At 58.5% G+C, this 17,368-nt stretch overlaps 1 protein-coding gene across 1 annotated transcript in view; it reads left to right on the top strand.

Annotated features, from left to right (window-relative positions):
- The window catches only part of ATP2A3 (ATPase sarcoplasmic/endoplasmic reticulum Ca2+ transporting 3), a 32,540-nt gene extending 21,892 nt beyond the window's left edge, over positions 1-10,648 (top strand). Inside the window, exons 15-21 of the mRNA XM_068529692.1 lie at positions 401-621; positions 1,502-1,704; positions 2,183-2,268; positions 5,921-6,054; positions 6,532-6,649; positions 7,170-7,287; positions 10,557-10,648. Coding sequence (XP_068385793.1) covers positions 401-621; positions 1,502-1,704; positions 2,183-2,268; positions 5,921-6,054; positions 6,532-6,649; positions 7,170-7,287; positions 10,557-10,576 — 900 coding nt within the window. The 3' untranslated portion in view covers positions 10,577-10,648. The remainder of the gene's footprint in view (positions 1-400; positions 622-1,501; positions 1,705-2,182; positions 2,269-5,920; positions 6,055-6,531; positions 6,650-7,169; positions 7,288-10,556) is intronic.
- The last annotated feature ends 6,720 nt before the right edge of the window (positions 10,649-17,368 follow it).

Raw genomic sequence — 17,368 nt, 5'->3', positions numbered from 1 at the left:
AGCACCTAACTGACTCTTGACCTGGGCCATGACCTTCACCTCATTCCTGACTTGAGCTTAACTTTGTCCTTAACCTCAGTTTCATCTTCTACCCCACATCCCACCTGAATTTCATCCCTGCTCTCGGCATTGACTCACCCTCATCCCTGTCCCCACCTCACCATCCTCTCTGATCTTTGACTCGATCTTCTCCTCAATTTTGTCCTTATCTGCACTCCTTGCCTTCCCCTTAGCCTCATCCCCAGATCAGTTTCTAGGCTCATGACCTCACCATTTGTTCTGTCCAGCTGTCTGCTTCTTCGGGGACATCCCCTAAACTTGGTGATAGGCTGAGTTGAGGGGAGTCAGGGAGGTGGAAGGGAAGTTTCTCAGGCATGAACCCACCTAACCTGGCCCTCAGACTGGAGACGGGGTGAATGATGCCCCAGCCCTGAAGAAAGCGGAGATCGGCATCGCCATGGGCTCCGGCACAGCCGTGGCCAAGTCAGCGGCAGAGATGGTACTGTCAGATGACAACTTTGCCTCCATTGTGGCTGCAGTGGAGGAGGGCCGGGCCATCTACAGCAACATGAAGCAATTCATCCGCTACCTCATCTCCTCCAATGTTGGCGAGGTCGTCTGGTGAGGCCCTGTGTTCCCTCCTCCCAGCCCTCTGGACCAGCTCTGCATCCCTAAGACTGGGGAAATGCCTGTTCCTGGGGTGGGGCTGCAGGGATGGAGGGACCCCGTGCCCTGCCCTGGAAGGCTGGGGCCTTCCAGAGTCCCACCTCACGGTGGGGAGGGATGGGGACGCCTCATCATTCTCCAGAGGCCCTGATGCACCTCAGCCCCTGGTGGTGCCTGAAAAGTCCCCTGTCATCCCTCCAGCCGTGACCTTCTTCCCACTTTCAGAGTCCTGCAAGATGGGAGAACTTGCCTCACCTTTGGGCAGTAATGTGTTCGTGCGTGTGTGTGTGTGTGTGTGTGCACATAGGGTGTGTGCCTGAGTGAGAGGTGTGTGTACGTGTGTGCATGTGAGTTCTTGTTCATCTTTTCACATGAGGATTTGTGCTAGTGTGTAATTGTGTACACACTTAGGTTCACATGTGAGTGATCCCTGTGGAGAACGGTGAACATGTTTGCCTGGCTATGTAAGAATTCTGCATCTCTGCACGTCGGGGCAAGCATGTAGGTGTTTGCTTGTGTTTGTGGATTGTGTAAGCTGTGCTAGGTTGTTGCACACATCTGTGAACAAATGTGTATATGTTTCAGGCATGCACTGTCCACGTGTGTGTGTGTGTGTGTGTGTGTGTGTGTGTCCTAAAGAGGACTTGTGTCCTCAAGAGGAGAGGCCTAAAGGGCAGGTCTGTCCAGGCGCCAGAGCTGGGACTGGGGGGGCAGGGGCGGCCCAGTGTGAGGCGGGGCTGCTGTGGAGACAGTGCGGGAGCTCCCGGGCCTGGGGTAAGAGTAGGAGCTGGACCCTCCATTTGCTGGGGGCTAGAGCCCATGACTCTGGTTCCAGCATCTTTGTCACGGCAATTCTGGGCCTGCCGGAAGCCCTGATCCCTGTGCAGCTGCTCTGGGTGAACCTGGTGACGGATGGCCTACCTGCCACGGCCCTGGGATTCAACCCACCAGACCTGGATATTATGGAGAAGCGGCCCCGGAACCCTCGGGAGGCCCTCATCAGTGGCTGGCTCTTCTTCCGATATCTGGCTGTTGGAGGTGAGTGGAGCCCCAGTCTTCATTGCGGTTCCTGGAGCTTCCTAAGACCCTTGTATCAGTTACACTTGCAAACTACAGACCAGTATGACTCAGCCTGGCTTATGCCAAGCGAAACTGTGTGGGCTCGTGTAACTGAAGAGATTAGATCATGCCTCAAGCATGGCTGGACCCAGCCCTCAGACAGTATCATTGGCATATTTTGGCTCTGCCTCAGCTCCATTCTCATGCAGGTGCCCCTTGGGGTGGCAGGATGGCTGCCGCAGCTCCAGCCCTCGTACTTGCCCCGTTACAACCTCAAATAAAGCAGAAGAAAGAGCCTTTTGTCCTATTACTCCCGCAGTAGTGTACAAACCACATGGCTCAGAAAGGGAGAGAGTGGTTCCCTGACAGAGATCCAGCAAATTATTAGGAAGGGGAAACGGATGCCAGAAAACCAGAGGTGTCCACTATAGCCAGTTTTCTCCTGCCCTCCCCACAGTGTACGTTGGCCTGGCCACAGTGGCTGCTGCCACCTGGTGGTTCCTGTATGATGCCGAGGGACCTCAGGTCACCTTCTACCAGCTGGTGAGCAAGGGATGGCCAGGGAGCCTGTTGGGGGCATCTGGGAGGTAGAACTCACAGCCCAAGTTGTTGTTGGAGTTCCAGGGGAAAGGAGTCCAGAACCCCACGGGTGCCAGTGGCTGTCCCTCCCCACCCCCCAACTCCCCGCATAGACATCCACCACCTAAAGAGATGAGCTCAGAAGCCACAGGAAGCCTAGAGACGGCAGCACAGCCCCCGAGCCGGAGAGGAGGCTACCTCCTCCCCCAATCATTTAGTTACAGGGGGACCAAGGGGCTTAACTGCCCAGAAGTGTCTTACCTTTACTGGGAAACTCCCCGAACAATTGAGGGCTCAGAGGTAGGAGCCCCTAAATGGCAGAGGGTCAAACTGGAGCAATCGACAGTGGAGGGAAGGAATCTGCCAGGCTCCCCACTTTCATAACCAACGTGTTTCTCGGGGAAGGGACCCACTGACCTCTTGAAGTCACCTGGCTGGCAGGTGCACACCACGGGCCGGGCTTAGCTCAGCAAAGCTCTGGAAGCAGGCAGGGAGCCCCACCTCAGCTGCTGTCTTGTCAGTCTGTCCTTCTGTCTGAGCAGCCAGTGCATCTCCTTTGCTTGAAAGAACCTTCGCGGCAATTCCGGCAAAGCCAGTTGTGGGTTTCTCATTTAAAGGGGAGAGCGGCGGGGATGTGGAATTTCCTTCCTCTGACTGTGCCTGACTTTGCCACTTTCCTGTAGGTAGAAGAGCTCAAGAGAGGGACCCTGACTTCCTGGCCACTCTTGGGAGTGTCAGAGGAGTACAGTCTTCCCCACCCCGAGGGCAGCGTGAGGGCTATTTCAGGGGTTCACACCTAGGTAGAGGCAGCCCGGAGATGCTTTCCTCCATCCACCGGCCCTCAAGCACATGGGGCTCTCCCTCCTGGCAGCAATGAAGAGCATGGGCCCAGACCCTTGTCCCAAAGGCTGGTGGTCTGCAGCCCTTGGCAGATGGCTCAGGCCAGCCTCAGGCACCTGCTCCTGTAGCTCCTGTGGGGGCAGCAGCTGGAGAGTGGGGATGTGCCAACCATCCTGCTGCTGCCTCCTTCCTGCCCTGTCTCTGTTGCCATCCTTTGTGCTGTGGATCCCAAATCTCCAGAGACCTCCCCCCATATCGACCTTTCTTCTGAGCCCAATCCCATAGAGCCAGCTGGATACCTCCTCTGGGATGCCCCACAGCCCTTGTGCACTCACCAAGTCCAAAGTCAAAATCTGTCACCTTCCCCCAAACAATCCCCTCCTCCATGCCCATCTCGGTTCCACTGCCTGCCTGGTCACCCAAGCAGGTCACCCATGACCCTGGGGTCATGCTAGATACATATCCCATACCCACTACCAGTCAGTCCCCAGTCCCCTTGGTGCCACCTTCCCAACTGTCCTCAGGTCATTCCATTTCTCATTTATCCACTTGGTCAAGAAACAGCTATTAGGCACTGACTCTGTGCCAGGCACAAATTGCTAGGGCGATGGCAGTGACCGAGCCGGGAAAGGCTCTGCAAAGAGTGTCGAGTCTGGTGGGGGAGAGAGCCATGGAAATGGGCAGTCACATTTCACGGTGAGAAGTGCTTCAGCAGAGAAAAGGCAGGTGGCTGTGGAACTCAGATATGGTCAAGAGTTAGACCTAAGATAGAACTTTCAGCTCCAGGTGCTGGAATTTCAGGAGAAGTGCCCAGATCCTGGAGGAACACTGAATAAAAGCAGCAGAGTGGATCCTGGATCCCGGCTGCCCAGGTTCCCACCCTGGTTCCATCACACACTAGCTGTGTGATTTTGGACAGGCTACTTAACCTCTCTGTTGGTTTCTTCATCCATATATAATGGATAATAGACCCTGCCTCATAGGGCTAAGATGATTCAGTACTTACAAAGTGCTTAGACCAACACCTGGCACATAGCAAGAGCTATGTAAGTGTAAAGTTAATGAAACCCAGAGGGGGCCTTGCAGGTGAAGGTGAATAGGAAATAGCCAGGGAGGCAAAGGGAAGGAGTACGCAGAACAGTGGCTTCCCCCAAAGAAACAGCCTCCCCACCCCTCGGGGGCTGCTCACCGTGAATCTGTGAGGCAGAGAAGTTCCAGCCCTGAGCACCTTCTAATAAACAATGTAGGAGGCCACACTGTGACCCACGACCTGGGCACAATGCGTGCGTGGCCGGTGCTCACTGCTGAAACCCAGGAGGTCTGAACTGGGCAGAGTGTTTGTCTATTGAAACACCTCCATGTGATCCTGTTTGTATTTTCTTCCCGTGCACGAGCATAGGGATGCAAACACACACATGCCCGAGTGGGAGGTGTGTGCACTGCATTTGTGGGTACATGCATGTGCAAGGTCCTTACCATTAAGGTCTGATAGTGGTGACACAACTCGCAAGAGCATTTGGTCCTCTTGGTCAGTGGGTGGGTTCAAAGTTTAGGACATTTTCTCTGCCCTGTAATCAGTGCCAAATAAAAACGTGCACTTGTCCCAAATACTGGAGCTTGGTGTTTGGAGAAATTCCCACTGTTCATTTAAATAAGACTCTCCATCTCTTTGTTAAAATAAGAAATCTAGCCAAGCCATAGTCGTTTATAATTTTGCATCCTGCACAAGAGAGGGAAGTGCCAGCAGCCCCTTCTGGCTGACAGAATCGCCTTACCTGCATTTTTGCCCTGGGGGAAATGAGGGATGGATTTCCTGGACAGGAAGTCAGACGGCTGGTCACTTTACAGATTTCTCTTTGAGGGTTATTTTCACAGCACGTGGCCCCACCCCCATTTCTGAACTTTTAGCTTAAAGGATCACTGTGTTCAGATGAGATTCCAGAGGCCAGATTTGTATTGTTGGAGAACAGAGCTGTTTAACGGTTATGAACGTTCATGCTTATCCCCGTGGTGCGGAAGAGAACAAGACGGAAGTTCTCACGCGTGTCCTCAGTTCAGCATGTTATTACAGCAGGTTCTGTGAGCCAGGTTTATGGGCAGGAAGAAAACTCCCCTGGGGCTGCAGGGGCGAGGGCCACTTCCCTTATTGAGCCCCAAGAGCTCGCTGTTAATTATGAAGAAGCCATGCAGCAAGCCTGCACCTGGCCATGGGTTAGGCCACGTCATAAGCAAAGGGCAGGTCTGGTAGAGCTCGATTTCAGCAGCAGAAGTGGAGGGAGGTGTGAATGGAATCCTATTTAATAATCATGACTAGGGCCCCAGTAACCTTCCTCTTCTACCCACCAAAGGTGAATTCTGTTCAAGTATAATTTTACTGATCAGTTTTCATGTGCGTTTACTCATGTTACTCGGTGGCCTCAGTTAATCACCGCCCGCACTCCTGTACCTCGGATACTCAGGCCCCCCCGACCCCCTGATTCCAGAGCCCCCTGCCGTCCATCCCCAGCCTAATGCCAGCTGCTCCCCCTCTGTCCCACCACCCCCCTGCCCCAGAACCGTCTGCCCTTCTCCCTGGCCCAGTGCAGCCCCTCTGTCCCCATCCTGGGAGAGCGAGCACCCCTCCCTGGACCCTCCCCGCAGCAGCGCTGGCTGTTTTGAGTCCTCAGATGTGAGCCGAGGGTGAGGGCGGAGTGAGGCTTCCCTCTTCCCACGCCCTGGCCCCACCCCTGACCGCTGTTCTCCCCGCCACCACCCCACCCCACCTGGGGGCCCTCAGAGGAACTTCCTGAAGTGCTCAGAGGACAACCCGCTCTTTGCCGGCACTGAATGCGAGGTCTTTGAGTCACGCTTCCCCACGACCATGGCCTTGTCTGTGCTGGTGACCATTGAGATGTGCAACGCCCTTAACAGGTGGGCTGGGCAGAGGGGCCTGGAGCGGGGGTTGAGGGATGGGGGCTGAGGGTCAGTGGTGCCCAGAATTGGGGTCAGAGGTGTCCAGGAGTGCGGTCTGAGGTTTAGGGGGTCCAGGATTGGGGTCTGGGGGTCAGAAGGGTCCAGAAGAGGGCTCTGAGAACCAATGGGGGCCAAAATTGGGATCCAGGGGGCAAAGGGAGACGTGATGGAGGTCTGAGGAATTAGAGGGGCCAGGATTGGGTCTGAGGGGCAGCGAAAGGGCGTCCAAGACCCAGCATAGGCCCCTGGGGGCTGAGTGGGCAGCAGCGACATTTACCTCCTGGCGGCACTGGCCTCCCAAAAGCTCTCCTGTCCTTAAAGGGCAATGCCGAGGCCCAGACCACCTGCTGCATCCCACATGGGGGGGCGGGTGGGTGACCACGGCGGGGCCTGCCCGCATCCTGGCCTGAGGTGAGCGCCCTGTGCCCTTGGCAGCGTCTCAGAGAACCAGTCACTGCTGCGGATGCCACCCTGGCTGAACCCCTGGCTGCTGGCGGCTGTGGCCATGTCCATGGCCCTGCACTTCCTCATCCTGCTTGTGCCGCCCCTGCCCGTGAGTCTCCACCCAGCCCTGCTCACCTTCTCGGGCTCCTGGGATCACAGGGTCCTCATTCTCCTCTGATGCTAGGCCTTTCTGGGCCTGTTCGTGATGGAAACTGCCTGGGGGCTGTGATGGGGGAGGTCTGATGGTGCTCTGTGACTGCAGCCTGTGTGGGGACCCTGGCCAGCCACTGTCCTCCAGATGTGTCCCCCACTTTGGGACCCTGCCCCCAGACTTGGGGAACAGAAGAGGTGGGGAATCTCCCCAGGCTGGGGCAGGAGGAAAGCCGATGCCCTTTCCCAGTGCAGAATCCCTCCCACTCCCCAACAGAACAGAAGGATTTAGTCCTCTGGGTGAGGGCAGGGGAGGGCACCTCAGGCAGAGGAAAAAGGGGGACACAGATCTGGAGGTGGGACCCTGAGAGGCATCTCAGACGTGCTCATGAAGAGTCCACTGTAGCCTGGGTGTATGAAGCAGTGGATCTGGGGGGCTCAGGGCACTCCTTCCTTTAACCAAAACTACCCTGCCCCAGCTTATCTTCCAAGTGACCCCACTGAGCGGGCGCCAGTGGGTGGTGGTGCTCCAGATATCTCTGCCTGTCGTCCTGCTTGATGAGGCCCTCAAGTACCTGTCCCGGAAGCATGTGGATGGTGAGTGAGAGGCCCCAGACCCTCCCCACCCTGCTCGCCTCCAGCCCGCCTCCCCGCCCGCCCCTGCTTCCAGGCTGCAGGGGTTGGGGCCCTGGGCTCACTGGGCCGCCAGCGGGAGCACTGCTCAGAGCCACGCGGCTTCGCTCCCCTCGCTTGCTACCAGCCCTGCACAGCCAGGCCTGCTGTGCCCTCCTCTGGGCCTTGGCCTCTGACTTCTCTGAACCGGGCCTGTTTTTTTGGTTTTTGGTTTTTTTTAATATTTATTTATTTTTGGCTGTGCTGGGTCTTCGTTTCTGTGCGAGGGCTTTCTCCAGTTGCGGCGAGTGGGGGCCGCTCTTCATCGTGGTGCGCGGGCCTCTCACTGTCGCGGCCTCTCCCATTGCGGAGCACAGGCTCCAGATGCGCAGGCTCAGTAGTTGTGGCGCACGGGCTTAGTTGCTCCACGGCATGCGGGATCTTCCCAGACCAGGGCTCGAACCCGTGTCCCCTGCATTGGCAGGCGCATTCTCAACCACTGCGCCACCAGGGAAGCCCCGGGCCTGTTTTTATGCAGGCGTTCTCAGCACAGTCTCCCAGGCAGTTCTCTGTTTCTGAGTTCACAGCTCTGGGTCTGCCTTAACCCGGAAATGGAGGACAGATGGCAGGGTTGGGGTGGGGGGCGGTGAGCGGAGGAGCAGGCTGGGGCACGGTGTCCACCTGCCTGCCTCTGCCAGGGGCTCAGAGCGTGGGTGATTCTGACCCTGCCAAGGGCCAGGGAGGTAGCATCATTCTCACTGCCCGAGCTGCCCAGAGAGGGAGGAGGCAGGGGTGAGAAAGTCCCTGTTCCTGGGAGTTTGAGCCAAGGCTCTAGGTCTGTGGCCAGGCTGCTGTTGAGAGCCCCTGGTTAGGCCCAGAGATGGCTGAGGCCTGCTCTGGAGCAGCTGGGTCCTTGAGGGCCACCTCTGGCAGGAATGTATCCCAGGCCCAGGGGAGGGTGCCGGGGCGGGGTGGGGGCCCATAAACAGATCATGTGCCTGCCATTCCGCAGGGGCCAGGGCAGCCCCCATCTCCCATGCTGGCCAGCCCTCCCAGGCACTGCCAATATTTTGTCTTACTAAAAAGGCCAAAACAAGTTGGCCTCCTCTCTCTGGAGAAACTGGCCCACTACAGGTCTGTCCAGAGGGTGACCAGACACATGGTGGGGAGGAAGGGGGCTCAGCCGAGGGTAGAGGTGGGTGCTGCTCGGTCAAAGCAAGGTCTGTTGGAGTCCACAGGTCCGGGGGGGAAGGGGGAGCCAAGCCAGACAAGGCATTCTGCCCCCTGCATGGTTCTTTTGGGCCCACCCTCTGGGTGCTTCTGGGGCAGTGAAGGCAGGGAAATGGCTCTGTCATCTGAAACTCCATCTGCAGGAGCCCCAGCTCTGGCTGGAGCACAGGGCTGGTCCACCAGGAAGGCTGCCGGCCAACCTTGACCACACTAACTCGCCTGCAAAGTCCCCCACATCCTCCGGGGGATGTGGGCAGCTTCGTCTTTAAGAGCTTTCCCTAGCCAAGAGGTTCCGTGTCTTCTCGAGAAAGCTGAAAAGTGAGAACGTTTCTCAGCCAATGGGAGAAGCCTATGTCTTGGGCACTGTTCCAGTGCTGGCTACTGGATGATGGAGGATTTGGCTTGGGTGGGGGAGGGGAGCAGGCCCCTAGCAGGACCGGGTAGGTTGGAAGGACTGGGGAGGGAGCAGCCCCTACTGGGCCACGGTTGGGGGTGGTTTCTAGAAGAGGTGGGGTTTGGGCAGAGGTTTGAAAGGGGAGGATTGAACTTGGTGGAGAAGAGGCTGGGCTCGCGAGACTTGGCCTCTTTAGTGGAGCTGGGGCTTGGAGTGCAGGGTAGAGGGCTGAGGCCAGAGTGTGGCAGGGGCCTCGGATACCAAGGTAAGGACCCTGGACATTATCCTCAGGGAAGAGGGAGCCATAGAAGGGTGGAAGCATGGGAGGGACTGGGGTGACCATGGAGGGTAGATGGGGGCGAGACTAAGGGCAGGGAGGCTGGTGGGGCTTGTTAAGCTGGTTTGGGAGGGAGACGCTGAGGCCCAGCCCAGGGTGAGCTGGTCCCGGAAGATGCCTCCACCTCCACCATTAACCTGAGATGTTGACTATGGTCCTGGTGAAGCTCGGCTTGTAAGGGTGGTGCTCTGCTCTCAGGAGCGGCCATGGGACCCGCAGGACGGACACAGGCTGGGTATCTGTGGCCACATCTGAGAGGTGGGGTGGAGTGTGCCCGCTGGCAGCCCAGACAGCTATGCCCTGTGCAGCCGCAGTCCCTCGGGCCTCCTAAAGGCAGACAGGGCGGGGGTGAGACAGGGGACCCTGTTACGTTCCCAGGCCAGCCTGGTGGCCTTTTAGGGAAGTTTTGCTGAGGCCTGATGCTTGTGGCTTCCCCATGCTTTACGAGAGATATGTCCTGGGAAGAACTATGGATGCTGGGTCAGTCCCGGCAGGTCGGGGGCAGGGTCCTCTTACCCCACCACCTGGCTCTGCCCAGGTGTGGCTGAGCAGCTGTCAGGCGGAGGCCTGTGGGCCAGGCTGAAGGGAGGGGAGGCCTGCGGGCCAGGCTGAAGGGAGGGGAGGCCTGCGGGCCAGGCTGAAGGGAGGGGAGGCCTGCGGGCCAGGCTGAAGGGAGGGGAGGCCTTCGGGCCAGGCTGAAGGGAGGGGAGGCCTGTGGGCCAGGCTGAAGGGAGGGGAGGCCTGTGGGCCAGGCTGAAGGGAGGGGAGGCCTGGAGAGACTGAATGGGGACCAATCTGGGAGGGTTCAGGATATGAGGCAGGTTTGGAGTTTATTCTGATGGCAGTTGGGGAGCCATTGAAGGGAGTGATGGACTAGGTCTGTAGCGTGGTGCCAGGGACAGGAGGGTGTTGTTGAGAGGCCTTGAGTCCTGGTGGGGGCAGCGGAGGAAGAGAGATGAAGATGGTGAAATAGCAGGCCTGGTATGTGGGATGGGCGAGGAGTAAAGGATGGCCAGGATTTCTGGACCTCATGATGGTAGGTAGTGGTTCCCTAAACTGGAAACCAAGAGGAGAATGTGCATCAGATGCTCTGAGGGAGGTGATGGAATATGTGGGGTGATGGAAGCGCCAGGGACATCCAGGGGGTGTAGCGGGGCTGGGGGCCGACCGAGGGATACCGTGGGAGAGTGGGGCTATCCCAGGGAAAGAGGAGGACAGAAGGGGCCAGAAGGAACCAGTCTGGATGTGTGCTCTCATACGTACATCTTAACACACTCTCGGGTTTTCTTCCAGAAGAAAAGGGCCAGAAGTGAGTGCCGGGAGCAGAGTGGAGTTTCCAGTGTGTACCTCAGAGTGATGGTGCCCAAGCCTTCGCCCCCCCGAACCCCCCCTGCCTGCACGCTCACCTGCTTGCTCACTGGGCCCTGCTGAGGTCGGGGCGGCCACCTCCAGGCCCGTACCGGGGTCTCTGTCCCCACTCCCATCTCTCTGGGGGCTCTGTAATTCAGGTCTCTAGGGCTCTCCTGGGCAGTTCATCCCTGAAGCTCTGGCCCAGGAGCTGCAGCCCGGGAGGGGCCTGCCCAGAAGCTGGCAGCAGAGCCCTCCTCCCCAGATCCACAAGTGCGCTCAGGAGCCCGCTTCCCCTTCCTTGGAGGCAGGGCATTTCCTTGGCGACCTGCGTCTCTGCATAGACAGAGCTCTCCTGGGAGCCACTCTGACCTCTCCCTCAGTGCCTGGGCTGGGGCCTGGTTGGCCCGGGGTGAAGGGGGGACAGCCAGGCCCAACTGTGCACAGCGAGGGCGGACGGCCCCCTCCACTCTGCTTCCACGGAGTCAGCTCCCAAGGGCTTGCGCCTGTTTGTGTTTATGTGTGCAGGGGGTGGAAGGCTCAGAGAGAGGGACACGGGAGCGGGGGAGGGGGGCGGAGCAAGGACCCCCTTTCCTGGGAGATGGCCAGCCTGCCTGCCTCAGCTCCGCGCACCCCCAGACTCAGGTTTCTCTGTTCCAAGCCGACAAAGCACACGCCGTCTTGGTGTTGCCTGCTCTGCCAAGCGGAGGACGGATTCACCTTCTGTGTCCCTGGCACCTGAGACCCGAGCCATCCTCGGGTCCCTGACCACTGAGCCTTGCCACCCTGACCCAGCGCCTGGCCACGTCGAGGTCTGCACGGCTGCGTGATCCTGAGTCCCCACACCCATGGGCCGAAAGGACGTCCCGAAGGATGGTTAGCTACCCAAGGGCACGTCCGCTCCCTCCCTCCCTGCCGGAGTGACGACGAACGTGCAAGTGGCTCACTTCCGATGATGGGAAAAGAGCGTTTGCGGGACACAAGTGTTCTCTTCACTCAGCTTTTGCCCCTCGAGCGAAAATTAGCTAAGAGCAGAAGAAGCAGTGAGTAAACGACCGCGCGTCCTCGCCCCTCCTGGAGAGTGTACAAAGTGATTATTTTATGTGTAAATCGAGACCCACATCCCTGTCCTGGTCCCAGAATCAAAAGGCCCCCTGGGCCTGCCTTGCAGACAAATGGGCTCCACGTTCAGTGGCTTCTCCGCCCACACTCCCGCCCTCCCCGCTCTCGAAAGTGAGAGAATCAGAGTCGGGTGGGACTTTCCTGGAGCCCCCAGAGATTCTCTGCATCTTTCCTGCTGGGGGAAGGGAGGTCTGGGGAGGGAGCAGGGCCCTGTACCCACCTGCTGACGTGCAGTCTGGTAGAGAAATAAAGGTTGAGTGTCTGGGGCAACAAGGGCCATCAGCGTGTTTCCTGGAGAGCGGCCCCCCCTCTGCCCCCTCGGTGTCTCCCTGGGGGCTCCCACCACCTGTGCCCCCTCTCCCAGGAGCGGTGAGTGAAGGTTTGGGGCTCCGACGACGCCAGCCAGCCGGAGGGAGATCTCATCCTCAGACAGGGGGCGGGGAGCCACGCCCCCGTAGCAGAGGCCTGACTGCCTTCTCCTCACTGTGTACAGCACTTGAAAGTTTGTGCATGTGATCAAAGCCCCTTACACACGATTCACAGGGAAATGAGGCTGGGAGGGGCACGGCACTCTCTGGGGCAGGGCTGGGTCTGAAGCCTGAATATCAGGGGTCACTTGCTCCCCACAGAGGGGCCCCCAGCCCTGGCTGTTCCAGGGGTCTTGCGTCTCCCTGAGGTACCATCCATCTCTTGTCCTTCCCAGCCCAGCTCGAATGCACCTCCCCGAGGCTTCCTGGGGCTCACACTGTCCCAGGGCCTTGTGAGGCTGCTTGACATTAACTCCTGACTCGCCCAGGTGACCCTGCCCTCCAAAAGTGGGAGCTCTGGAAAGGGAAGAGCCGTGTTCCCCTGCCTCCCTCATTTCCTCCTCTGAAAGGAGAACTCACTGCCCTCGGAAGGGGACTCAGGCCCTGCCCACAGGGCCAGAGGCAGGACCAACTGTATAATTTGTGGGGCTCAGTGCAAAATGAAAATGGGGAGCCTCTTGTTCAAAAATTAAGAATTTCTTAACAGTGGCAGCAGAACAATACACCAAGTGCAGGTCCCTTCTGAGCACAGGGCCCCGTGTAATGCAAGGGTGGCACGTCCAGGAAGCAGGCCGTGACCAGAGGAGACAGGCAGGACCCACCCTTCGGAGCTCCCAGGCTTTATTTAGGAGACACGATGTGACACACAGCGCACAGCAGGAGCCGGGGATGGGCAGAAGGATTCCCCCTTGAACAAGGTCCATCTCAGATCACAAAGCCTTTTCATCTACCTCCTCTCCGGGTCCTCAACCAGCTCCATAAGATGGGCCCGGCAGGGCGTAGGGCTCCGTCTTACAGATAAAGAGCCTGAGGCCCTCTGAAAGTCTGACCATCAAGCTGGCCCTCATCCTGACAGGCAGCGAGCGGCGCTAAGATGGGCCTGGAGGGCTTACATAGGAGGCAGGCGAGCTCCAGCGCTCCTGGCAGCCTCTGGGGCACGTGGCCAGGCCTGCTTTGCCTCCATCCCCACCCAGCCCTGCCCAAGTCCGGCCTTGTCCAGCCCACAGCATGGAGCCCGATGGGCCAAGGTAAACAGAGGTTTCCTACCTCACGGCCGCTGACCCAAGAGGGAATTCCGGGGAAAGCCCCTGCACGCTTCGCACTGGCTCGTGGATGGCAGTGACCAAGATGCCCATGGCCTCCCCCTGCCCCCTCCAGAGGCCAGGATTTTGTGCTCCTACGGCCCCCCACACTGCACCCCTCCCAGGAGGGATGAATGCCCATTAGGGCTGCACTGGGAGAAATGGAAGGGCAAAAACAGAAAATGAAGACGTGTCCACACAAAGACCTGAACCTGTGTCCACAGCAGCTTATTTATTGTAGCCCCAAACTGAAAACAGCCCAAATGTCCATCAACAGGGGAAGGATAAACAAACTGGCATGTCCATACAGCAGAATATGCCTCAGCAATAAAAAGCAACGTACCCATATATGCAACAGAATGCATGATGCTTAAAACCCTGCTGCTGAGGAAAAGAAGCCAGAACCAAAAAGAGCCCATACTGAGTGATTCCACCTCCATGAAGTTCTAGAAAAGGCAAAACAAAGCTGTAGCAACAGAGCAAATCCGTGATTGCCAGGGGCTGGGAGTTGGGGAAGATTGACAGCAAAGGGGCAGGAGGGAACATTCAAGGGTGAGGGATTGGGGAGGGGAGTTCCATGCATTTGTCAAGACTCATCAGACTGTGTGCCTAAAATGGGTACATTTTATTGCATGTGTATTTTACCTTAGTGCAGTTTGATTTAGAAGAAAGAGAAAAGAGGTGGGAGCCAGAGGAGGTGGCGGGCACGCGGCTGCTGTAGGTGTAGCGGCTTCAGCGTCGGCAGGGGGCGGGCCTCCAGGTGTGTGCGCAGTGTTTGTGGGGCAGTGGCCCAGGCCAGCCCCAAAGAGTCCCCACATTCCAGGGGCAGGAAGAGGCTGAGGACCAAGGGGAGACGGCCCAAAAGCATGGAGGAGAACCAGGGGGTTGTGATGCCTCGGACACTCGGGCAGAGGGGCTCCAGCCGGATCGAGGCCCTTAGTAGGGGACGAAGAGGCCAGAGAAGCCATGCAAGATCTGGGCAGTGGGGAGAAGCCAGCCTGGGGACCCCCGTAGTGGCCTCCCCATGGATGCCCGCCCTCCCCCGCCCTCCCCTAGACTGTCCAGTTAGGCCAGTCCAGGGCCCTGTTCCAGCCAGCGTCTGAGAGGCTGTGTGGACACTGAGGCCGGACCAGCTGGTGTGGGAGCTTGGACCGACCTCCTCTCCGGGCAGAGGCGTGGCCCCTGAAACCTTGGGACCCTGAGTGGCCAAGGAGACCCACTGGAGCCTGTGCCGACCTCCTTGAGGGCCCGGGCTGGCCTCCAGGATAGGCACACAGGCCCCCTCCACCCTCACAGAGTGGCTAAATTTAGCCAGGCAGGGGAGGCCATCCCGGGGCCAAGCTTGGCAGCACTGCCTTGCCTCCCTACAAGGCCCGGCCCAGTACCCGCTCAGGCCATCCGGCCTTTGGGCTTATAAGGCAGGTCTGGCGTCTCTGAAGGGCTGGAGTCTTAGGGTGGGCTCTGGGCCAAGATCTCAGACTTTGGGGAGCTTCCTTCCCGGCCACCAGCAGATATGGGAGCTAATCGTTGTGTGACCTTGGCCAAGGCCCTTAGCTTCCAGAGCCTCAGTGTCCTTATCTGTAAAATGGCAATTCTTGAGCCTACATCACGGGGCTGCTGTAAAGAAAAGCCTGCAGAATTCTAGGTTTCCTTCACTTCCCAAAATGCCTAGAACGAACACGGATATCTGTCCTTGGGGATGCTGAAGTGGGGGCCAAGGGCAGGAAAGCACAGGCCTCAATGGAAAGATGCACTTTAGAACCAGTGAAAGGGACATTGACCCTATCAGCTGCCTGTCTTACTCTCGCAGAGTGATTCACAAGAAAAGGTATTTGGGGAAAGAAATGTAATTGCTTTTATTTCTTCTTGTTTTGGGCACATTTTTGGTTATGATAACATCCCCAAATGAGACTGTCCTCCGGGGCATCCTGTTTTCTGAGTGTCAGGGTCAGAACCGAGGCTATAACAGGAGCACATGTGTGTGCTCCAAGCAAGTCTGTCTGTCCATTGGTCCATCTGTCTGTCAGCAAGCCTAGCTCCTTGGAGGAGGAAGAGGAGGAGGAGGCGGGGGAGAAGGAGAACATGGTGACGGAGTGAAGGGCACAGACACAGACTGGAGAAGGACTGCCTGACTTCCTTCCCTCCTTCCTCCCTCCCTCCCTCCTTCCCTCCTTCCCTTCCTCCCTTTCTCCCTCCCTTCCTTCATCCCCCCTCCCTCCCTCCTTCCACACCTCCCTCCCTCCTTCCTTCCTTTCCCCCTCCCCTTCCTCCCCCCCCCCCCCCAATTTACTGCCTGCCACCCTCCCAAGTGTGATGTGCTGTCTTGAGAAGGGTGGGTGGAGGGGGGCACAGAGATGGCTCAGACACAGTGTCAGCAACCACCCCACCCCCACTGCAAACAGTTCATGTCCAGCGCCTGCTATTCCAAGGGCCATGAGGTCAGCTGGGAAGAGGACAGGCCCATTTGTCTGGGGTCAAGACCAGGCCAAGGGGATGTGGCTACCTCCGCTCTGCCTCCCAGCATCTCTGGATTTTCCTTAGAAAAGCCAGGACGTGGTACTCACCAGCCCCTCTTGAAGGCGGCATCACCGGACAGACCCTTGAGCCTGAGATTGGCGGGAACTCTGTGTTGGGTGAGGCTGATCTGTTTGATGGGGGGATTGGCCTGGGGTGCTGGAGGGGCCCTCTTTGGGGGCCCCTTGCTGTCTAGAAGGCAGCTCTACTCAGACAGGAGGCTGGGATTCCTAGCCCCAGGGCCTGGCTCCTTGCCCAGAGTGATTTCCCAGCTAAAGGCCTGCCAGGAAGAAGACTCCCATCAGCCTTCAGGGTGGGGCAGCCTGGAACGGGGCGGGCGGAGGCAGGGAGCCCCGAGGACACCCAGCCTGGGTGGAGGGAGGGCCAGGGAGACCTTCCTGCTTCAAGCGGGGGCTTCCTGTACCGTGCAGGTTGAGCTTGGGCAATTCATTTCTCCTCTCTGAGCTCTAGTTTCCTCACCTGCAAAATGAGAGGGAGGTTGGGAGTTAGCCTCCAGCTCTGATGCTCGGAGAGTTAACACAGGACCTGCCCCAGCCCAGCCCCCAGGACCCCTGCTTTCAGGGCCTGGGTTGGGGTTGAGGGCAGGGGCTGCAGGAGCGGCCTCAATTTCTCTGTCCTCAGTGTTGTCAGGACCCATTCCCTGGCCTCTACCTATGAGGAAAGTCCCATTATTGCCCCATTTCACAGATGAGGAAGCAAGCTCAGGGAGGTGAGGCAAGGTACCCAGGCCCCCGCAGCAAGCAGCACAGCCAGGGGTGTTCACTGAGGCAGTCTGATGTCAGGCTTTCCCTGCTGGGCTCTGGGAGCCCGACAGTGATGTGTAACAGACGCGACCCTCGCCGTGTCTGGGTTCCTGCACCCTGTGCTGGTTTCAGGGTAGTGGAGGGGCAGCCAGGACAAGAGAGGTGGGGGGATGGAGATGCCAGCCCGACACTGAGGTTGATTGGGCACGGGCCAAGCTCAGACCCAAAGGGATGGGTGGATGGAAGGTGGTCTATAAGGGCGGGGTGGGGGTCCTGCCACAGGTTCAGGAAGTGTCAGGCAGCTGGACCGGAAGCAGCCCTCCTTCCTCTCTGCCCTCCTGGCTGTAGACTCCCAGGGACTGAGCTTTCCACCTGGGGGCCAAGGTAGGGTGGGGAGGATGTTTGGATACGAGATGGGTCCCTGGTTTGGGGAGGGCTCCAGCCTGAGGCTACTCCACCCAGGCCCTGGCCTGAGCCCCCAGCTCTGTTCTACCAAGCTCGTGGGGGGCTGACAGCTTTATCGTTGCCTTGTGACGGGTGGCCCATGGTTTCCTGCCAACAGCTCCCGTTTCCGGAGGCCCAGCAGGACCCAGCCAGAGCCAGGAGGGGCAGTGGGGCCGGGCCTGGGTGGCTCCCCCGGCCCCGCCCCCATCTATCTTTGGGAATTTATTTGTCCACAGGCACAGCTGGTCCACAGTTCATTGCCTGCCAGGGGCCAAGAGTGGCTCTGACCACCCAAGGACTCTCCC

The sequence above is a fragment of the Eschrichtius robustus genome, chromosome 20 (genome assembly GCF_028021215.1).
Source record: "Eschrichtius robustus isolate mEscRob2 chromosome 20, mEscRob2.pri, whole genome shotgun sequence".
NCBI classification, from domain to species: Eukaryota; Metazoa; Chordata; class Mammalia; order Artiodactyla; family Eschrichtiidae; genus Eschrichtius; species Eschrichtius robustus.
Note: the sequence above shows the minus strand (reverse complement) of the source record. Positions and strands in the feature narration are given on the sequence as shown.